At 37.7% G+C, this 22,929-nt stretch overlaps 4 protein-coding genes across 5 annotated transcripts in view; 3 read left to right on the plus strand and 1 right to left on the minus strand.

Moving 5' to 3' along the window:
* Positions 1-2,441, plus strand: part of ccsapb (centriole, cilia and spindle-associated protein b) — a 7,134-nt gene extending 4,693 nt beyond the window's left edge. For both annotated transcript variants that reach the window (XM_014001821.1, XM_014001819.1), the window contains exons 4-5: positions 356-576; positions 653-2,441. In XM_014001821.1, coding sequence (XP_013857275.1) covers positions 356-576; positions 653-835 — 404 coding nt within the window. In that variant the 3' untranslated portion in view covers positions 836-2,441. The remainder of the gene's footprint in view (positions 1-355; positions 577-652) is intronic.
* A 1,680-nt stretch (positions 2,442-4,121) lies between these two features.
* rab4a (RAB4a, member RAS oncogene family) lies at positions 4,122-8,346 on the minus strand. Its single transcript, XM_014001822.1, has 8 exons — positions 8,201-8,346; positions 7,325-7,405; positions 7,057-7,171; positions 6,869-6,931; positions 6,610-6,764; positions 6,338-6,433; positions 6,009-6,145; positions 4,122-5,483 (listed from the first exon to the last, which is right to left on the minus strand). The coding sequence occupies exons 1-7, from the start codon at positions 8,214-8,216 to the stop codon at positions 6,030-6,032; spliced, it is 642 nt and encodes a 213-aa protein (XP_013857276.1). The 5' UTR covers positions 8,217-8,346; the 3' UTR covers positions 4,122-5,483; positions 6,009-6,029.
* A 1,303-nt stretch (positions 8,347-9,649) lies between these two features.
* On the plus strand, positions 9,650-19,235 carry phf10 (PHD finger protein 10). Its single transcript, XM_014001823.1, has 12 exons — positions 9,650-9,797; positions 10,457-10,566; positions 10,689-10,819; positions 10,978-11,061; positions 11,143-11,267; positions 11,369-11,518; positions 11,631-11,740; positions 11,898-12,045; positions 12,137-12,295; positions 16,301-16,409; positions 16,821-17,009; positions 17,908-19,235. The coding sequence occupies exons 1-12, from the start codon at positions 9,726-9,728 to the stop codon at positions 18,003-18,005; spliced, it is 1,485 nt and encodes a 494-aa protein (XP_013857277.1). The 5' UTR covers positions 9,650-9,725; the 3' UTR covers positions 18,006-19,235.
* Positions 19,236-19,867: 632 nt separating this feature from the next.
* On the plus strand, positions 19,868-22,102 carry psmb1 (proteasome 20S subunit beta 1). The gene is made up of 6 exons (XM_014001824.1): positions 19,868-20,060; positions 20,358-20,465; positions 20,714-20,795; positions 21,109-21,238; positions 21,386-21,492; positions 21,572-22,102. Exons 1-6 carry the CDS (start codon positions 19,960-19,962, stop codon positions 21,755-21,757), a joined length of 714 nt encoding a protein of 237 aa, XP_013857278.1. The 5' UTR covers positions 19,868-19,959; the 3' UTR covers positions 21,758-22,102.
* Positions 22,103-22,929: the final 827 nt, after the last annotated feature.

A 22,929-nucleotide genomic window follows, 5' to 3' on the forward strand; every position in this document is an offset into this window, starting at 1 on the left:
CGTCCGACATTAAACAGAGCCCGACAGAGGAGGGAGGGGCAGGGAGGCTCTGCCATGCAGCACTTCAAGAGCTGACCTGCGTCTGACCTCAAAGTGCACAAGCGTCCGACTTGAAGAGTTGGATGCGATTTTGAAGCTGAAATCGCGTTCGGTGTGAACGCAGCATTAGAATACAAGAAAACTGGTGAATGCCACAAATTCTCCTAAATCACTCGTACGCACAACTTAGGAACAAATCTGTGCGTACGAACGGTTCTTGCATGAGGCCTAATGATTCAAATCATCCTCAGGGTAGCTGTAATTTAGTCTCTTCATTTAAAAAATAAATCACAGGTTATTTGATTCTTGGTTCTAGAAAAAGACACGAGAGGCCCCCAGCCACAGAAGACAAAACTCTCCAAATCTACAAAACAAACGTGGCGTTCTCAGCGAGTGAGGCCGGCTCCGTTCCAGGAGCCCAGAGAGGACACAAAAGAGAGTCGTCCTCCCTTTGCTCTGTACGGATCGGGGGAGAGGGACGCAGACATCGCCAGCAGAAAGACTCACAACGTTGGCCCTGCAGCTTCCACCTGTGAGGTAATCTCTTCGCTCCTGCTTCTACAAATCAGCTCCACGAGCCAGACCTGAGCGTTAACGTCTGTTTCACCGRTAGATTCACGAATCGGCTCTGAGGGCCAAGACCAGGCGAGAGGTGGAGCGTCAGGTCCAGACCCAGAGGTCCGAGCGGAGGAGAGCCAAGTCTGCTGATCCGGGCAAATCCAGGAAGCTGGTTCCTGCGGACTTTAACCCCTGGCTCACCGAATACATGCGCTGCTTCTCCGCTCGCGCCCGATAGTGACGGGTGCAGCTCATCGGGACCATCGAAGCCATTATTGACTCCAAACTCTGAAGTGGACACAGCTGCAGGTGTGGATTCACAGAACAGGGCCTCAGTGTGCAGTTTTTATCTTTCACACAACCAGGATGCAAACCAACACAACCTTTAACACCTGCTGCGCAGCTCATCACGTTCTTCTACGAGTCCGTTTCAGTTCAGAACGAACAGAAAGGGATTTTATAGGAGGAAGAAAAGAACGTTTCTAGTAAAACTGTGGTTACTGCAAATTAGGTCCAACACAGGGTTTAACTGAGAATAAACGTTCAAAATGATTSTTACAGCTGTACTGTGATGCCATTCCTTTAACACATTCCATGCATCTATAGATGTAAACAGAAACAACACTACAATTACTCTGAAACTTACTTTAGTTTAATTATTTAGAAGCCTTTCAGATTTAAATGTATTTAGATTTTTTTCCCCATAGATTTCTAATATAGGCATTTATCAACATACAGAAATAAGTCTTAAGGTTTTAGAGCTTTGTGTTTATGATGTGAGCTGCAGTCTGGTTCTGTTTTGTGATGGATCGCTTTAAATAGACTAGTGTCGCTCGTGTTGTGATGGTTTTATTTCCAATAAGCTTCTGAACAATGTGAAATGTTTTTAATTGAATATTTTCCACTCAATCAGGTGCCACTGAGATCTGTTAAAGCCTGCCGACGGGGTGCTTCTGTAGTGATGTGGCTACAGCTGCTTTTATTTCTCGTATTTAGTCATTAGGAGTCATTTTCTACTTAGATATTAAAAATAAAGTTCAAATAATGCAGTCTTTTTTAAAAAGCATAGCAGAGTTTAAATATTCAGGCCAAATGTTTTCTTATTCCTGTTACTGAATGTATTTCAGACCCCAAAGAGAAAAATAAAAATAATTCTGATTATTTGCTCTATTTAAAGCACTTGAACAAAATAGTTATATAGCTAATATCAGGATTTTATTTTGTTTGAATCATTTGTGTTTAAATATTTAACATAAAAATTTATTTGAAATACTTTTAATGCATAAGATGGATTTTTTTTGTAACAGAATAAGCAGGGAAAAATTAGGTCTGCTATAAATAATAATGATAAACCAGCTAAGTGCCATAAATACTTAGAAAGATGTGTTTTTCTGTATTTTTGATGTGATTATTGTAATTTGTTAAAAAGCAGCTCAGAGTTTTGAAAACGTTTTACATTTTGGCAACATTTTTCAGTATTACCTTTTTTTTACTTTCACTTTGTAAAGATTTAGYTTTGAAGTGATGGGATGTGTTAATGTAAGAAGTAAAACTAAATAGTTTTAAACAGACAATCTCAGCAAAGGAAAAATAAAGAAAGATAATTTGTAATTCTTCAGTAGTTTGTCAATAAAATTGTTACAGTTGAGCTAATTATAATGTAGAGACGGTTTATTTTTGTGGAGAATGTTCTGTTCACTGAGCCTAAATGTTTCTGTAGATCAGGACGATATCTGACTTTTCTGTTTCTATGCTTTTAACACTGTAAAATATATATTTAAATTACACAGACAACAGTTGAATGGTGTGCCACAAAGCTTTAATAAAGGATTTTTCCACTTGTAGCCTGTTTTGATTAAATATTTCCTCATGTTTTATAGGCCTTTATTATTAAACACAACATTATAAAGAGTCCATTAAGAGTTCATCATCAACTTCTGGGACAAATCTTATCAGTTTAGTTTTATTCCACAATTATTTGGTTTCTTTTTTTCCCCTGACTACTTTTATTAAAGTTGACCTGTGTTTCTCAATAACCATAAAATTTGGAGCATTTCTTTGCCACGGGTTCCAAATTTAACTGTCAGGATCTTTGAGACACTTTGCTGTCAAATAATTCTTTACATGGTGCTCCAAGAAATGGATTATCAAATTCTGGAAGATGTCTCAGATGTCCCAAACCATCCTCCTGATGAACTTCCTCTTGACATCTTACTTGCGCTTCGTGTTACTTTGACCAGGTAACACGTCAAACTCAAGATATGTGGGTCAAATGTGGCCTCTGACAGATCCATTGATGTACACTGCTCAAGAATAAATGARTAAATAAAGGGAACACTCAAATAACCCATCCTAGATCTGAATGAATGAAATATTCTCATGTAATACTTTGTTCTGTACGAAGCTGAATGTGCTGACAGAATGTGAAATTGTCAATCAGTGTTGCTTCCTAAGTGGACAGTTTGATTTCACAGAAGTTTGATTTACTTGAAGTTAGATTGCCTTTTTTAAGTGTTCCCTTTTTTTTTTTTAGCAGTATTTAAAAGCGTATGCCGCTTCAAAGCCAGCACTAAGCATAAGCTACATCTCCCATAATGCATGTAAAATATTTTACCCACAAACTGATGACATCCCACCACTATTCTGGAGGTGCACGGGGTACAAAAGCAGCCAGTAGCTGGCAAAATTCACTGTGTAAAATGTCCATTTTGCTGCATTTTTGCCAGCTGCTTTTGCTGGGAAGTGGGAATTTCCCACCTACAAGTTGTAAATGTAAACTGTAACACTACTTTAGGAGCCATAATTAATGTTGTTGTTGTTTATTTGTTTTCTGGTGGCACGTGTTTTGATTAGTCCTGCACCTTCAGGTAAAAGATATAAGGGGCGTGGCTGCAGGCACTTAGAGGTGAAGCTCGTGGCTGGGTGAGTTTTTTGGGGAAAACTTTTTGTTGACCTGTCGTCGTCATTATGGTCTTAGTGTTATCTTTTTGTAATTATAACTCAACCGATGTCCGTACACTTTAAAAAAATTATTTTAAATTAAATGCATAAAACTCTAGCGAACTCATGGATTGCCTTTTTTGGAGACGCGTCACGGAACAAAAACTTCTCAGCTGGCAGCGGCTTTTTTGTGGATCGAAGYCGCTACAGCTACTCTAGTGGGAATTCCTTGTTGGAAAGTGGGAGAGTCCAGAATTCAAGATGGCAGCTACTCACCACAACTCAGTGGTGAGTAAAACTCTTACTTTTAACAGCATTTCTGTATTATTTCACATTTAGTCAGTTGTACTCATAGTACTTTTCAGTGTTTATAAGTGAACGCGTTAAAACACTGTTTCTATGCAGGAAATACCACGTAGAACTCAGTTATTGTTTATTAGCTGTGCTCAGTTGTAGCAATGAGACGAGGAACGTGATGTTTTCTGTTTAGTTGAACTTAAACACAAAATGTTGATTAYGTTAATTACAACTGGCCCCTAAAAAAACAAGTTTGACGACCCTGAAATCAATGAACAAACACCCACTGACTTATAATTGTTTTTATTTCAAAAACATTTGTCTTTTCTCATAAACAATAAATTAAAAATCTATGATATTCATAAATGACAAGTGCATAAAACAGACRCATAAAAAAGAACACGAGACGACAGCCGGTGTGAAACAAATAAAGCCACGATCAGATTTGAAACGATTTCTTGATGTGAAACATTTCTTTAGTTTATAGTCGACTGATGTAAAAGTAATGATGAAAACTGAAAAAAAAAAAGAGTAAAATGACAAAACAAAGAAAGCGTACATCAGATAAATCTCTAAACCTGAAATATRATTGGTTAGTATCAGCCAGGGCTGGAAACAATCAGTCATGTAAGCAGGCTGCAGTTAGAAGTTAGAGATCAATCAGTTCTCAGATTCCTTTGGGTACAGAGGTGTGTGTACGCTGTCCGATAACACACACCGAGCCGATCCGTTTACAAACGGCACTGCCCGGTTTTTCAAGTACCCGGCGCGTCGCAGCTCACACAGCGGAGCAGGAGAAAAAAAACTGCAGAACATGAAATCTACTTTAATACACACGTAATACGTCCTCGTGGTGAGATACTCTGATATAAAGCATGCGTCAGTCTCTATTTACAGATACTCTGTACAGTGAAGYGTAAGGAGGGGGCGGAGCTTCTAATGCAGGGTTAATGGCGGAGTGGGTTCGCAGGTAGACTGGTGGTGCTTCAATTAGAAAGGAGACAGGTTAAGTAGTTTTTTTTACAGCAGCTGGATGGTAAAAAAAGAAACTAAGAAAGGAACAGGTGAGTACAGTCAGTAAAGGTTCAAGAATCTGGGGAAATTTGCATGCCGAGAGTCGGACGACAGATTCATTCCCGTTGCCTTTGTGCATTCACAGTTAAGCTGGGGGCGGGAATTTGATTTATTTTAAGCCTAAAAAGGCTTTTTTTCTTTAAAATGTCTCAATCTAAAATCTCTAAAATCTACCTGACACCTTTAAAACAGACTTAAATCTTCTTTTTTCATAGACTAGTCAAATGGAAATTCTTCCTGCGAGGCAGACTGGGGCAGTACGGTCCAGATAAAACTGGGGACATTCATGCCAGTGTTAAATAAACATCCTGGGTGGATGGCTGAGCTGAGTCAGGGACAGTTTGGTCCAATGCAGCAGAAGACCTTTGGAGGATTTTTTTTGTGGGGGGGGGGCTACCATGGAGATCTCGCGACAGGGCGGGGTCAGGAGGTCTTCTGGGCTCTCTGCACATGCAGAAATGGGAACTCTGAAGGGTCCGTGCGAAGGTCAGGGAGGGTGGGGGTCACCAGCACAGCAACCTGAACCCAACACTGTTAGGTCCTCCATGGCTGTTTGTCTTCTGGTCTTCACAAACCTGTCTCCACCATTCACACACAGACACAAAACAAAACAGTTAAATGTGGACATATTAAGCTTTTAAATCCTTACTTTCCACATTTAAGTGGAACTGCAATGCTTTGGTCTGAATTCCTCCTTATTGTAACTCCACAAGCCCCTCTTTCACCCCTTTTTCTGAGATACGTCTCAGATCAACTCGTTTTGAGGCTGTCTCTTTAAATTCAAAYGAGGCSCCCACCTCCCAGACATGTTTCCTTTAAATCACAGAGTCGCTTTCAGAAATAAAATCACCAAATCATGGTCAACTAACTGCCCAGGTCCATCTTATTTCTTTGTTTTATTAACATTAAATCACTTCATAGACTATCTTAGACAGAAAGAGAGGTGTTGTTCTTTTTTAATATTCTAAAAGTGAATTTTCTGAAGGTTTACATGAGGCTTTCTGCACAGCAAACACAGTTCTGAGCMGCACCAACCAGCCGTCACTAAACATTAATGAAGTTCTTATAAAATATGCACGCAGGAAGTTGTTTTCTTTCACCTTGATTGTGTGCGAGGTCCACTAGCAGCCGCACTCCTGCGTGCCCTGCGGCTGAGYGCGACGAGGAGAACGAAGCTGCCGTAACGCAGCGTCGCCGTACTGGATACCCGACCCCATCCTCTCTGGGTCCAACTCCCCTRAGGGACGAAACAAATCAGTAAACAAGCGACTCTCCCTAAATGAATCACAGAAACCAAAAACTCTCTCTGCCACATCCTTTTTTTTAAAACTCTCGTTTCCTACTTTTCTAACTGCAGGTCAGCTCGGTGGAGGTGGGGTTTCCTGGACTTTGGTACAAAGGTTTAAGGACTACAGTTTGGAGCTCCTACCTGATTCAATCTTGTTGAGGATTTTGCGAGCGCACTGGACAAAGGCCTCCTCGACGTTCTCCCCCGTGAGAGCGCTCGTCTCCAGGAACATCAGCTCTAAAATCACACCATCTCCGGTTAGATCAGCAGCTACAAACGCTGCGGGATGTTTTAACCAGCGCGCAACAAACGTGATCACTAGCTGAAAACACGACAGTTTATTCCTCCAACAATCTGCGGATGTTTGAGACGACAAAATAAGTTTATTTTAATGATACGGAGGCTGATGTTACCGTTTTCCTGAGCGAACCGTGACGCCTCCAGGAACGTGACCTCTCTGTCCGCATCCAGGTCCTTCTTGTTCCCGCAGAGGATGATGACGATGTTTTGACTGGCCAGCATCCTGGCGTCACTCAGCCACGTGGTCAGAGCGTTGTAGGTTTCTCGACTGAAACCRGAGATAAGAAAAAAAAAGTTAAAAAGGATTTTCGATAAAACAACAACAAAAAAAAAAGAACACTGAGTTTGGATCGGAGTCACTCTCTGTGATACCTGGTGATGTCATAGACCAGCAGGGCTCCTGCTGCTCCTCTGTAGTAACTCCTGGTCACAGACCTGCACACGTCAACACAGACAACTAGAAGACTTAGATGTAAACAAACGAAGATTTTCAAAACAAAACTTCGAACGCTACGATGAGTTTTACAAATGAACATATTTCTGATGGGATTCCTCTCTACCTGAAGCGTTCTTGTCCTGCAGTGTCCCAGATTTGCAGTTTGACCATTTTGTTGACCACGCTGATGATCTTGGAGCCAAACTCCACACCGATCGTGTGATTAGATTCATCCTTAACTAGAGATGAAAAAAAAAAGGCTTAATGAGGTGTTTGTAATGGATTAATAGCATGGATGTGGTCCAAAGTGTCTTTCGATAGATGACTGACAGTGATAATATTTGCCTATTATTTCTACACAAATGTAATAACTGCTTTATCTTACAACTTACATCTCTTCTCTATGAACTGGTGCAGCAAACAAGATTTGCCTGTTCCAGCGTTCCCAATCACCAGGAATTTAAACAGGAAATCTGCAGAGAAAGCGATAAAACAGCATTACATGGAGGCAACATGAGGTTTGTCTCGCTGATGTCAGTCTAGAARTCTCATTAGATATAAGATTTATTTGTAATTATGTTTCTAGAGCATAAAATTGTCATGTTGCACTCTAAGTAAATAATAAATAAAATAAATAAATTGGTAAAATAATAAAGCTTATATATACAGTATCATCTAGGTAGATCTAATAAAAAATGGGTTATGAAAGTTTTAAACTAGGTTTGTGTCACACATAACAGAAAATACGTTAATGAAACAAACACATACAGTGATGTTGGTCACAGATATCATATTTCTGTATTTCTTGTGTAAACATTTTTAAAAAGCACATTAAACAYTTCAGGATGAACGGGTTTATCCACATATATCTCACACTGACACAAGTGTAGGTGGACCTGCCTGCAGAGCTATGCTAATGTAAAATAGTCAAATTAGGACAACACAAAACATAGTTAAATGAGGGTTTTAYAGATGAGTCTCAGGTTAAAGCCAGCTCTGTCTCCTCTGATAACTCTAATTAACCTTTAAATGTCGGCACATATCGTGTAAAATACATGAATAAACCTGACAGTGTGATCTCTGTGGACTCATGCACGCTGACAGCTCAGTTTTATGGTCAGAAACCCTGGCCGGTGGCTCAGAGTTAGCCTGCCAGCTATCTGTTTACGATGAGAAAAGAAGCCCTTCTGTCCTCTCGGCACACCTGCCTCCCCGGTCCGCCCGGACAACACCGACATGCTAACGGTCACCGCTCGGTCACACATTACCGTAAGACTCCGACATCGCGGCGCTTCAACACCAAAACGATGGGAGAGAGAGAGAGAGAGAGCGAGAAACACGCGCTGACAGATGTGCAGCAAGCTAAAGACAGAAGAGATCAGCCCTGTTGATGTCGGTGGATTCCAGCTGATTTCCACTTCCGACTTCCCCCAGCACGCTGCTGGCTTTCAAAATAAAAGCCTTCCGAGACCAATCACTGATGTAGTGAAATAATTTGGCCACAGGGAGACCCTGTTCAGCTAAAAATAATAAATATATATCATGCATGGATTATTGTTTTTTTTTCCATATTTATATATGGAAAAACTTTTAGATACTGAGTGGATAAGTGATAACTATTACTTCTCCCCAGGAAAAAAAAGGTACTTGTAAATTTGATCAATAATTATTTAAATACTGAGTAATTTGACAACTTTGGAAGCCCATTTCCGCCACCCTGATAAAAAATTAATAAAACTTGTATCTCATAATTATGACTTAGCTATCTCATAATTATGACTTAGCTATCTCATAATTATGACTTAGCTATCTCATAATTATGACTTAGCTATCTCATGAGATAGCTAGTCATAATTATGAGATACAAGTTTTATTTTTTTATCAGGGTGGCGGAAATGGGCTTCCACAGACGACGACGACGACGACGACGACGACAACAACAACAACAACAACAACAACAACGACAACAACAACGACAACGACAACGACAACAACAACAACAACAACAACAACAACAACAATCACCATTATGTATTATCTATTATGGAAAATACAAAACTGATAAGATTTCTATAATAAACGTAGCACAAAAAGTTAGTAAATTTGTGTTGGTAGATTATTTATTTATTGTAACAATGCTTCTTGGCAATAAATCTTATACTGTTGGAAATTCCAGTAATTTCACTTTTAAAATGTACTATCTGTAAGGAACAGGCATTTGTGGGAAAAGCAGTAGAGCTGAGTTTTTGTACATAAAATTTGCCAAATTTTCTCTGCCAAACAGCAAAATTTGCAATTACCACTTGTTTTGAGCTTCTGGTACCACCAGGTGCTGCCAGTCAGGTGTCAAACATAAGATTCATCGCCAATAAGCAATTTTTTTTTTTTTTTTTTTTTTTTTTTTTTTTTACAACTAAGAAATAATCTATCAAACAAAAATTTCCTTACCTTTCGTGTACGGTGTACTCACACTGGTTGGCCAAAAGACGGCAGTGGATAAAGTTAATTAAAGTGTCCAATGTAGATTTTACCACTCCGAATGAAATACTGAAGATTAAGTGTACATTGTTTTGAAATAAATATTAAATGTATCATAACACTTGATTTTTATTTGTAGAATTTAAACAATTTTGCCAAATCAAAGGTATCTTGCTCAAGTAAGTCCATCGCTGTAGTCCAGCAGGGGGCGCTACACTAAACTTTGCTCAGCAGCAACAAAACTCTGCCACAGAAGAAGAAACGCAGATTCGGCTAGTGAGCTAGCCTAGCCCCAAGGCGATATTTTAGTGAAAAATGGCTACTGTGCTCCCCATCAGACCGCCTTGCGATAGTAATCCTGCTACTCCAGGAGCACAGTCTATAAAGGTGACATTTACGTTTCTTAAGTCATGTATAGGTTTGTTTCTGGCTATCCAGCGGTAACCTCCCTCCAGACTGACTGAAGCTACATTAGCATAATTCCTTTGTTGTCAACCGCTTGATTAGTTAACTTGTTCGGTTTTATTGTAAGTCCTCTCATGTGTGTCGTTTTACTGGTGCAGGCACGAAACGGGCTTTAACTATGTTACACAGTAAATTTGTTATTTCTCTGTCCTCTCCCTTTTATGTTAAAATGACTAATACTTTTGTTTATAAAACAACAAGGCGTATAAATGGTGTTAAAATGGATGTCTACTAATATTAATAAGGATATTTTCTGCCTTCGAAAATAGCTATCTCATCTCAGGTGTATCTGCTATAAAATTAATTGTGTGGATTAATAATTTCACATATGAGAAGGGATGTTGAAGTCATGATGTCTTTTAGTGTTAATTCTTATAAATATACTTAATGTTAAATTTTGGGGATTTTATTTCATTTTGTACAAAAATTAATTCATAAAGGAAGCATTCATTAGTCTTCAGTGAAAAAAAAACACTATCCTGTGTTTGCCAAAAATGTGATCTGGTTGAGAAACGCATAACCTCCTGGTTATAAAAAGTTTATACTTAATTTGGAATTTGTTATTTGCTGCTTGTCTTTAGGAAGATGTAATAGAAGAAATGTCCAACGATGGCAGCCAGCCTCCTAAAAGGAGGAGAATGGGTTCAGGAGACAGCTCTAGAAGCTGTGACACCTTCACTCAAGAGCTTGGGTAGGTTAGCTGGATACTTTGTGCAATAAATCGTCTCTGCCCTCATATTTTACCTAGTATTGTACCACCAAATCGTACAGTTTTCAAACAGTTTAACTGTGCTGTCTTTCCACTATTTCTAGGCCAACATATTTCCCTGCAGAAAACCTGACAGAATATAAGTGGCCGCCTGATGAAACAGGAGAGTATTACATGCTGCAGGAGCAGGTCAGCGAGTATCTGGGAGTCACATCGTTCAAGAGGAAGTATCCTGGTAAGAATGAGGAAATTCTTGCACTAAAACTTAATGACTAAATGCAAATTGGAGTAGACCTAAATGTTTTAGTTGAATTTCTGCCATTATCTGTTTGTTTTGTTTTGTGTGTGAAAAACTACCACAATTTATTTATCTTGACTTTTTTTCCTTTGCAGATATGGAAAGAAGAGACTTGTCCCACAAAGAGAAGCTCTACCTTCGTGAGCAGAATGTCATTACAGAGACACAGTGCACCCTGGGTACAAATAAATTCAGAAACTCACTCTAAGTCATAAAATTTTACCATACTTACACAAGTTTCTTTTTGGTTCTGTCTTCAGGTCTGACGGCTCTGCGGAGCGATGAAGTGATAGATCTGATGATAAAGGAGTATCCCTCCAAACATTCAGAGTATTCCGTCATACTGCAGGAAAGAGAGCGGCAGCGAATAGCTAAAGAGTACTCTGTAAGTACAGCCAGCCAAAATGTCTTGTGTTAATGTTAGTAGAAACAACAGAAACGAACCACTTCTTTACATTTTTTTGTTTGTTTGTTTTTCTGTTGTAGCAAATGCAGCAGCAGAATCCTCAGAAGGTGGAGGCCAGCAAGGTTCCTGAATACATAAAGGAGGCAGCAAAGAAAGCTGCAGAGTTCAACAGTAACTTCAACAGGGAGCGTATGGAGGAGAGGAGAGCTTACTTTGACCTGCAGACGCACGTAAATTCAACTTTAAATGACAATTAATTTCACATTGAAGCAACAACACAGAGCTGAATGTGTATTTAGTTATATTTCAGATTTTATGTTTTTTTCTTTTTATTTGTCCCAGATTATCCAGGTACCACAAGGCAGATTCAAGGTGTTGGCTCCAGAACTAACCAGAACTGGGCCTTACCCTGTGGCTCTCATACCAGGACAGTTCCAAGATTACTACAAAAGGTACAGTTACCACACARAAATAATAATCTGCATATTTTTCACTTGATTTTCATTTAGCAWAACCAACTTTCCTGACTCAAAAAGACATCTAGATATTTGTATTATCTTTTGTTGTGCAGCTCTTTCCTCTGATATGTTATTGTTTTGTTCATGGCAGGTACTCTCCCAATGAGCTGCGCTATTTGCCTCTGAACACGGCGCTGTTTGAGCCTCCACTGGATCCAGAKCTCCCTGCTCTGGACTCAGAGCCGGACTCAGACGACGCTGAGGAGGKCAAGGATGACAAGAAGATCAAGAACTCATCTGTAAGGCAGCGGTCAGCGTGCAGCTGTAGGGAAATGAATGATGTGTTTACAAGACCTGCACATATGCATACATTTCTGTATTTATCTACAGGACAGCTCTTCAGGTAACGCCTCGGACATAGAGAGCCAGGAGGGAGGAGGAGGAGGAGGAGGAGGACAGGGCCACAAGTCCAAAGTTAAAGACAGGACATCGACGCCCAGCAAAGACCAGCGCCACGCTGCCTCCCACAAAACCACTCCAGGGTACAAGGTAGAGGACAAAACCACCTGAACTCTTCTCCAACAGCAGCAGCAGCAGCACTTTTCTACCCACTCCTACTCTCTCTGCTACTACCACTTCCTTATTCCATCCATTCCCGCCACCCCTCCCTAAGCTCTCTTCACTTTGTTGTCGGGCCTCTGCAGCCTTTTCCAGCTGGGACATCCTGACTCCCTCAGACACACACTGGGGAGGCCTGCCCTCAGTTCGTTTGATTTGACGATTGTCATGTGCCGCTTTTTTTTTTTTGCTCCCCCGTTTTGTACAAAATTGTGAGCAATAAGAAGATTTTAAAGGAACAGTTCCCTTGTTTCTTTTTTCACTGCACTTTTACTTTTTTTTTGGTTTTCAGTGAAGACGAATTTGATCTTTTTAGATTTTTCTCCTTTTGATTGTCTTCAATATACCTCTTGTCTGTCCTCACTTGTCCAAAAAATATTTTGATGACAAGTATGTGGATGTTTTGGCTGCTAGTTTTTTCCCTTTTCAATTTTGAAAAGAAAAGTTTTGTTCGTATGATATAGAAAACATGAACCACATGAAATGTGTGGTTGGTATTTACTGTTGTTAGCTCTAAAGACATTATATATAAATAAATGACGTTTAGAGGACGCTTGATCCTGATGATTTAAATGAGACCCCGACTAATAAGACGTTATAGACTTCGAATGTTATAATTGCCATATTTTATTTAAAACACTCAACAAAAACATACAATATATACTTTTTTGTAGAATACATTAGTACATATTTTTAGGCCATCTTTGCTGTGTGTGTGCAATGCATTCTGAGTCAATGATGACGTAAAATGACCACTCGACTCTCACAGATTCAGTAACGTTACAACTTTTATCCTCCTACAGTAAATATATTCAGAGCTACATACAGGTTTCTGTACTTTTTGGTCATTTGTTTTTCATTTTAAAAACAGAWATTGAAAAATGAAAAATAGATGGTTCTTCTATTTTCACTTTATACTTCAAAAGCAGAAAAACAGTCCTTCGTTTTATCTCTTGGAGAAAGACTTCATGTGYTTAAAGCAGCAGAAGCTCCMGGAAACAGTTTGAACCATCAGTGATAAAAGAAAAACAGCTGACAGCTGTTAAAGAAATGYCAAACAACTTAGTGTTTATTTATCACGGCTGCCTGGTTAGCTACGTAGTTATAAAGTAAGACGTGTTTATTCATCCCACCATCAGACCATTAAAAGTGGAGCTAGATAAATAGTTTTTAACATAAATTAGCTAGACTATTATATTACTATAGAAAATACAGTCTGCAGTTAGTTAAAGAAATGCAAAAAATAATTAGCTAGTGTTTGTTTATTAAGTTATTTACAGGGCTTTTATTAAAAATTTGTTTCACTTGCTCCACCTGATAACGAGTATTAAATTTCCAGTTAGAGAAAAATAAAACGATGGAACATTTTTCTGTTTATTGGAGTAAAAMAGGAAATAGRATATCCATCCATTTTTCARWATCTGTTTTTAAAATGAAAAYGAATTAGCAAAATGTACACRGACCCATCCAGTTGTTTCTTACAGTCAAAAWAAATCAAATCTTCACAGCATTTCTAGAAAACAAAAATAGCAAGAGCTTCCTAAATTCCTTCTTGTGTTCTTTACTTGTCTTTTCAGTTTTTTTGTTCAATCCTTTTGTCAAATAAGAGGAAACAAAGTCACTCAGGGGGTTGTTTTCTATAAAAGGGTCTGTTAAGAAAATGTGTTTTTAAACTGCGTCTCATTTTTGAGTTCCAGCAGACTGAAGATCCARTCCAACTTTATTATTTGTRAAGCACTTTAAYTACCACAGCAGACCMAAGTGCTGTACAGAAGCAACATTTAAACACAGCTCATTTATTAAAACTTCAATCAAAAAACACAGGTGAGATGAAAACAATAAGATCACATGTTGTCTTCACTGTCTGTAGATATATATATCAGTGATATATCAAACTTAAGAACTTTACAAGTGCAGACGATAACTAGATGGGCTGTTTTGAATAAAAGACTTTGGTCCATTTTCTTCTTCTCGCCTCTCTAATCTGAGTCTTTGTGAACCTTCAGCTCTTATTCTGCCCAAACTGAGACTTAAACTTATCCTGCAGCAGTCCTGAGCTCTTAGCTGCCATTTTACGTCAGTGAAACACATAATGCATTACAACGAATAGAATAATGGAAGAGTATGAGTAAAATATTTTTCTCATGATATTTGTCAAGTTTTAACATTAAAGATCTTTACAGCCAATTCTTAGTGTTAATCTGTTAAGACAGAAAAGTCATATTAGTCGGAGTTCCATTTACTGTTGTTTTTGATATAATAACACCTTGTTTATACGATGTTTTGTTAACATGTTAACAAGTGTCAGACAGCTGCTTGGAATGGACGTCACATGACCAGAGTGTTTTTTGACCTTGTTCACACTGTCGCCGAGCTGAGCTGCAGCCAGTRTTCTGATTGGGCCACATGAGTTTCATCTGACACACACACAAATGAAATATCTGAAGTTTTAATGCTAAAATGAAATGCTTTAGGCACCGTTAGCTCAGGCCACTGCACACGTTGTCTTTACTCTTTCAGAACACAAAGTTTGCATCCTCTAATGCTGGTAAATTACAGTAAAAAGGAGTATTTTGGACCTGAATACGTCCATTTAATTTGAGCTCAGCGTTGTAGTGTGGGGACGGTCCTTTTCTAGCATCTGAACTTAAAATGGACAGTTTCAGCTCATCGTTTTGTACAACCTGTTCAAACAAATGTCTCTAGAATAACATCACTCAAACTCAGCTGAGTTTAATGGGAGGCAGATGTTTTAACTTTTTTAAGTATGGACAGTAATCACTGGATTTTTTAAAAGCAGCTCTAAAAGTGTGGAGCTGCAAAGTTACACCWGAGCTGATCCAGTAGATGATCCGGCAAAGGTTTTATTCAGTTTAACTGGCTGCTAACTAAAAGATTATTCTGATTAATTTGCCCTGATCTGGTTCAGTGGAGATGCTGACCTCCAGATTGGTCCCTAAAGCTTTAGAGCAGTACAAGACTTTACAAATTGTTTCAGGATAACAAATGAATAATGTTCACTAAAGAAGGGATTGGTTTAACTTAAATATGTCTTGATGTGATACATGTCATTGTATCTAAATTGCACCATGACGTTTAATCCAGCTGTGAATGAGTGTGTATATTCAGCTAGTATATCGTTATAAAGGATGCCTCTTGTAAGAGCAACAGGACTCTAACGCTGGTCATTTATATAAAAAACATACTTGATTGGATGAGAGTGTTTTGAGAAAGTTAGTACTGTTTCTTATATGTGCATGATATATGCAATAATTCTTGTCTGAATTCAGTTCATTTAGAATAAAATACATTGAAACCAGCTGAATTCAGTCTCATGAATCCCCATTTTCAGTTTTACTGTAAAAGATRTTTCCACTTTTCAGGTTTCTCCTCTAAACGAAGCATTTTTTAAAACGTGTAAAATTCTGTTTTTCTGTGTTTAATCGTGTGATTTGTCAGGTATTATCACATACATACATCAGTACATATTTTAAACTTAATAKGAAGTTGTTTTAGTTAATTCACAGATTGACATCTTCAAGAAACAAAGTTGGGAAAGATACAAACCCACAGATTTTAATCCCTATTTTTTAACTATTTGTTTTTCTTCTGAACATCAGTGAAATCTATGGTTTTGTAAAAAGATGTGATCCAAAATCAGCTGCATTTTTCTGCACCTTTTTATTTTCCTGATGCCTTTTTTTTTCAATAAGAGTAACAGGTTTTGTTGCCAAAAATTTAAGGTAACGTTCTTGTTTATGAAAGGGACAAACTTGAGTTTTGAAACTGTTTTGACAGAAGGTGGTGAAATGTGTTTGATCCAGACAGTCTGTAGTTCAGACAAAGTATTAATTTCTCCTTCTGTGTTCTGCTGTGTTTAATTCCATGCCTACAAGATGTGTGATTGCTTTTTATAGCATTATTCTGCCCTTGCAGCCTAAGGTCATTCCCAGTGCAATATGTGGCATTTGCCTGAAGAGTAAAGAGGCCAACAGGAGAGGCAAGCCGGAGGCTCTCATTCACTGCTCCCAGTGTGAGAACAGCGGTGAGTCTGCATGCTTTTTACAACACTTGGTGTAAATACTCATTAAAATTTAAACAAGTGAAATTATACTTATGTTTAGGTTGTAGAAAGGTACATTAAGCAGAAACATTTGATTTTTTTTCACTTTAAATTATTTTTCACTTTAAAGCTTAGTATTATTGTTGGTAATTATTGTTTCAAATACTGCAGAGGATGATTGTAGATAATTATTTTTTTAAATTGCTGATGGAAAAATAACAGTATAATTTGTCTTTTTTGGATCTCCTCTAAAAGTTCATGCAAACTTCACAATGTTTGTGTCTCCTCTGTGTTTATATGTGAGCTTAATGTGTATATATTTGTTGTTGTTGTTGTTGTGTTTCCTTCTCTTACGCTCCCCAACACACGCGTGTTCATGTTTATAAACTTCAGGCCACCCGTCCTGCTTGGACATGAGCGCGGAGCTGGTGTGTGTGATCCAGACGTACCGCTGGCAGTGCATGGAGTGTAAGACCTGCACCGTGTGCCAGCAGCCCCACCACGAGGACGAGATGATGTTCTGTGACAARTGTGACCGCGGGTACCACACGTTCTGCGTCGGAATGAGCTCCATACCCACAGGTGAGGTGATGCACTGGATTCTGGTGCACTAAAAAAATAAATGTGTGAAGGTATTTTTATATATTCTGTTGGGGTCATATTTTTCAATCTGTCAAAAGTATTTGTGACTGAACTGCCAAATAAGATCTGGAATTACCAACTATAATTTCATCGTTTTCATTCTCCTCTCCCTCTGGGTCAGGCCCCAACGTGTAAATAACAGCTTTCTGTGCTGCTATGTTATTGTAAAGCCCTCTATCAGACTAGAATGGACCGGTCTGGAAGCTGGAGGTGGGCGTGACATCAAGCGCGTTGTTCAGATTTAAAGAGACAGCATCAAAACGAGTTGATCTGAGACGCATTTCAGAAAAGGGGTGAAAGAGGGGCTTGTGGAGCTACAGTAAGGAGGAATTCAAACCTAAGCATTGCAGTTACACTGTATATAGACTCCAACTGAATGATGTAGGTGTGGAAAAAGAAGGATTCAGAAAATGACATATCTCCTTTATGTGTGTGTTTTAGTATAATTTCCTTGTAAGGCTGGTTTTTCCTAAATATAAAACTTTGTAGGGACCCCCTCCTCCTTATTGGGTCCAAAATGCTGTTTTGGGGTTAGGGGTTAGGCTATAGAAATGTATGAAAAATGAATGGAAGTCAATGCAAAGTCCCCATGAAGATAGAAATGTGACGTTCACGTGTGTGTGTGTGTGTGTGTGTGTGTGTGTGCATTCGTCAGAGTGTTTTATCTGCAAAATAAAACACCTGAGTGAATGTTCCTCACTTGGCAGCTACACATCACAGGGGGAGGGAGAAAACCAGATTTGCTTTTATTATTTTGCGATATTTCTTTGTGTACTTAACCGTATTTTTCATATTTTTATTTTGTATTTATAATGAAGAACTGATTGTGTCTCCTCAGGTCATTGGATATGTGAAGTTTGTGACAAAGACTTTACCACACCGAAGAAGAAAGGAGCAGTCAAAACACCTAAGAAATCAAAGTCAGCCCAAAAATAAAGAACTCAACAATCATAAGTCATAAAATCTACGAATGCACTGTCAATAATTTGTTCTAATATATCAGAGAATTTTTTTGTCTTAGTATAACCTTCAAATGCCCAAATTATCAAGAAAACCAAAAAGGTGAAATTGTTAAAAGTAAAACAAACAATAACTTAAGTTTAATTCCTTTGTTATATTTTACATGTGTTTGTAATTAACAGATAAAATGTTGTGTGTGGTATCCACTGTCTCTGTCGACATCTGATGTTTGACAAATGTCGATGACATCGGGCGTTAACGATGTCTGACCTCAGTCAGAATCAGAACTTACCTCCAGGAAATGAGACGCGTCGTTTCGCTCGTAACATTTGTGCAGCTATAAACCGTGTTAAAATAATTTCAGTGAAACTAATGGTGCTTTTTGTCCTGTACCACTGGAACATTCAAGATTTTTGAGGACATTTCAACAACAGCTGCTCTTTTTGTTTTTGTATTTTATTATGTCTACTTTATGTTTTTATGAGTTTTTATTTTTTAAAGGTAGGGACAGTGGTGGGCATTTTGCTTTTAACAAATGCTGTTTAGTCACTCCTGTGACTGATGGTTGGAGTTTTCAGGTTTGTGTCTCAGCTCTGCTCTGCTTTTGTCGTACTAAAAGAAAACCACTTTTATTTACACTAAAATTGTGTGAAATTTAGCAGTCATGTTATTTTTTTATTGTGTTTTGCATTAATTATTGATAATAACTTGGTTATTTGAGAGATGTGTTTTTTTTAGTAATTGATTTTGTTTTTTGGAATAAAAACCACTTTAAAAGGGTAAAAAGAAGCAGTTTATTTTTATATTTGTTCAATTTACTGCATCAGACTTAGCAGTAGCATAAAACTTGATACTGCTGTTTGAAATTAAGAGTCTCAAAATTCTTATTTGTTCAATTTAATRTCTAGACAAATAATGCCTACTAATTCTGTAAATTATAGTTAAAATTATCCAGATATGACTTTGTCATTGCTAAATTAGCAATACTTAAAATGTCTCAGTGGTATTCTGTTTTATTTTATTTTAGATTGTGTATGCTTGTTAAACCTAAGAATACAGTATGATACTTTGGTCTTGTTTCTAATTTGGTGAAAATATTAACACATTGAATTAATGACATTTTATTACAAAAAAGGAACATTTTTGGTTGACTGAATAATTTTTGTGAGTTGCTAAGCTTTATTAATAAAGTCCTATCATGCAAAATATTTGGCTAACTGAAGTTTTATGCAGTCGTGTGCAGAAACTTTCTCATTTAAATTCAATTCAAACGTACAGTTTGACAAAGATTTTTGTTCAATTACAGTTTTTTTTAAATAGGGAACTAACTTTCTTATTAAAGTTGGACAAGCTCTTCAAAGCAGATATCCGTATTTCCTGTTAATAATTATTATTTTAGTTATCAGGACAGCTATTCATTTTATTCACAATCAGTATATTCTCAAATTTGGGCTCCAAATATCCACTAGTAATCTCATATCGATTTAAATCAAACTATCTGAAATAGAATTCATACTTAAAGAAACTTGTATTACTCTGCCAGTGTTACTAGTCACATTTTAGATGTCAAACACACATGTCAACATACATCAACAACCTGTTTGTTCGTCATTTTATTTGATTGTTTTCAGGAAATTATCTAAAGATAATCACAACAAAAAGGTGTTTTAGCGGTCATAGCTACAGACATATAGACCAATTACAAAATGCATGTAAAAAAAATAAATAGAAAGGAAAGGTAAGGTACAGTATTGGCTTGCATTGTCACATGTTGTTCATGTGTTTTACATCAGACCCTCGCTGGGGGCGCTGTTTCACAAGAAGCTCCTGAATCAACGCCGCTAATCACGGTAGAGGAAGAGGCTACCATATTGCAGTGATACAGCGAGTTTGTTCGATTTTCTGTTTTGTCAGCCYTTGTGTTTCAATAATGCTTTCAGCTCAGAGTTTTGGAGATCCTGGGAAAATGAAAGACTATCATTACACGGGTCCAGTAGAGCACAGGTTTTCACCGTACGCCTTCAACGGAGGGTCAGTTGTAACTTTTAAATTGCTGCTTATTTAGCCTTGAAGCTAACGTTAGCAAACCATAAGCTATCAAAAAAAAAAAAAAGCTCTTAAAGCATATAGAAAATGTACTATATGGAGATTTTTTTGAAACATAAGAACTTTGATACTTTAATTTTTATATTTTAAGTCCAACACTAGTACAAAATGTATGAAGGTAACAGTTTCAGTTTCGTATTTGCTTCCGCTAGCAGTTTGTGTTTACCGATGCTACGATGTTTCACCAGTTTACAGAACTAACTTGTGATTTTTAACYCTCAGGACTGTACTAGCTGTTGCTGGGGACGATTTTGCCATTGTAGCATCAGATACCAGGCTGAGTGAAGGCTACTCAATCCACAGCCGGGACTCCCCTAAATGCTACAAGCTGTAAGTGCAAAGTCACTTTTCAGGAAGGATAATGATGAAAAGCAGTTTATTAGTTATTGGCTATTATTTGGTCTAACTCTGTGCATCCACCACTCCATCAGAACAGTGTTGTAAACAKTTAWTTAATCTTTAAGCTATCTGTTGTGTCAGTAAGCATTGTGGCTGAAAGTTGGGAATCAACACATCAATGTATTAATCTTAGAGTTAAAGTCATCATTTCTGATCTTTGTGTTTCACTTTCCTTACAGGACAGACACAACTGTCCTCGGCTGCAGTGGTTTTCATGGTGACTGTCTAACGCTGACAAAAATCATTGATGCTAGACTGAAGGTAAGCTGTTTTTTGTTTCACTATGCTTCATGATAGAAATTTAATCTGGTACTCCCTGTTGTCCTCACACTTCATTTAAAAAAATGAGGCATGCAGGATAAAAACATCTTTGAAGAATTTTACATATTCATCCCTGCTACACAAATCTTAAACTATATTGAACTAAATTCAGGATTTAAAGACTTTAAAGTTACATATTTGCCAATTAGCTGTAGCCAAAAAAATTGTTTTATGAAACTGTTTTATGTTAGCCACAGATCTCGCGTCACTGTCTACTATATGACATTTAAATGAATATTCTCTCTTCTCTCAGATGTACAAGCACTCGAACAACAAGACTATGACCAGTGGAGCCATAGCAGCCATGCTGTCTACCATCTTGTACAGCCGGAGGTTCTTCCCATATTATGTCTACAACATAATTGGTGGACTAGATGAAGAGGGTTAGTACTATTATATTAAAATAGTAAATATTGTATTTCAGTTACGTTACTTTTACATTTTGGTTGAGGTGTATGTTTTGTCTTAAGCAAACATTTAAATGTTTTTGTAATTCTTTTGAAATGTGGTCCTGAATGTGTTCAATTTAGGCAAAGGAGCCGTGTACAGCTTTGACCCAGTGGGCTCCTACCAGAGAGACACCTACAAGGCTGGAGGATCTGCCAGCGCCATGCTGCAACCATTACTAGACAACCAGGTAGACATCGAACACACTTACTCCCCTCACTGTGGAGAAGTGGGCGCAGTCTGACTCTTTCCAAAATGTCCTCTCACAGATTGGTTTCAAGAACATGGAAGGAGTGCAGCAAGTTCCTCTGACTCAGGAAAAGGCAGTTCAGTTGGTCAAAGATGTCTTCATCTCYGCCGCAGAGAGAGATGTCTACACCGGAGATGCCCTTCGGATCTGCGTCATCACWAAAGAAGGCCTTAACGAGCAGACTATACCACTGAGGAAGGACTGAAGAAGGAAAATGTTTCTAACATTCATGGGTTTTCTCTTTGGTTCCTCCGTTCAACCTTCACTCTGCTGATTTCCCTTCTTTTCCACCAGGTTTCTCAGCATAGGGGTGTTGATCCTGAGGCTTTACTCAAGTTTAAATCGGGTTTTTTTTCCTGCGCTCAAAGCGTCCTAGTTCAAAAGATCTCTCAACCTTAGATCAACRTTCTTATTCTGAGAAGTGGGCTCATTACCTTCCATTACCTTGACTCTGCCTCTGGGTTTGTTCATTAGATGTTGCAGAGATTTGTGCTCAGCTTTTCTTTTTACATTCTTAATAAATGTAAACAATTAAAAAAAAGAAGTTGTATTTTTCTTCACTACTTGTGTCTGCATTGAGAGCTGCTTCTCATGAGATTTTTTTGAACRATGAACAAGACTTCAAACTTATGAATATGGCTTATTATAAAGGTTTGCAGTATAGTAAAAATGCTTTGGTTAGAATAATACAACTAGTTTGATAGAACTTAGTCCCAACTTTTTTTTACTTGACTATTTTTTGCATAGCTGATCTTTTGAAATCAGTGTAGCAAAGGACATCAAATTCCATTTTTACATTTCAGATCATTTATATTCCTTAACTGAAGATTTAACAATTGTTTAATTGAAATACATATTTAAAAACTAAGAACTTGAGCACTTAAATCTATATATGGAAGACCATTTAAATTTAATTGTATAGAGAGGTGCATGTCTACTTGGTAACTTAAGTATGCACAGGCTTTTTTAACGTGCAAATGTTGGTCAACCTCAAATTAAAACGGTCCAATTTAAATTATCAATCTTTATCATTCTAGATTAGAATATCTGGGAAGCATTTCCTCACAGAGCATTTTGTGTTTTCGAAGAGAAAAGTTTTAATTCAGAATTCATTTCACTTTGAATTCTGATACTTTATCAATTACCACTCCTATCTGGAGCCAAACTCTAAGAAAACAAGTTTTAGAAACTTTAAAAAGGGACTTCAAAATCTCACTCTAGCTTTGAGGAAAAAGTATTAAATTATTCTACTGTTGTGCGTTTCAAGCACAAGATTACAATGATAGCAAAAAATAAAGTGAGGAAACAAAGATTTCATAAATTTCCACAAAGGAATTTGTGAAGAACAGTATTTAAACCCAGTCTGATTAGTTGAAG

The sequence above is a fragment of the Austrofundulus limnaeus genome, unplaced genomic scaffold, assembly GCF_001266775.1.
Source record: "Austrofundulus limnaeus strain Quisiro unplaced genomic scaffold, Austrofundulus_limnaeus-1.0 Scaffold10, whole genome shotgun sequence".
In the NCBI taxonomy this organism is placed as follows: domain Eukaryota; kingdom Metazoa; phylum Chordata; class Actinopteri; order Cyprinodontiformes; family Rivulidae; genus Austrofundulus; species Austrofundulus limnaeus.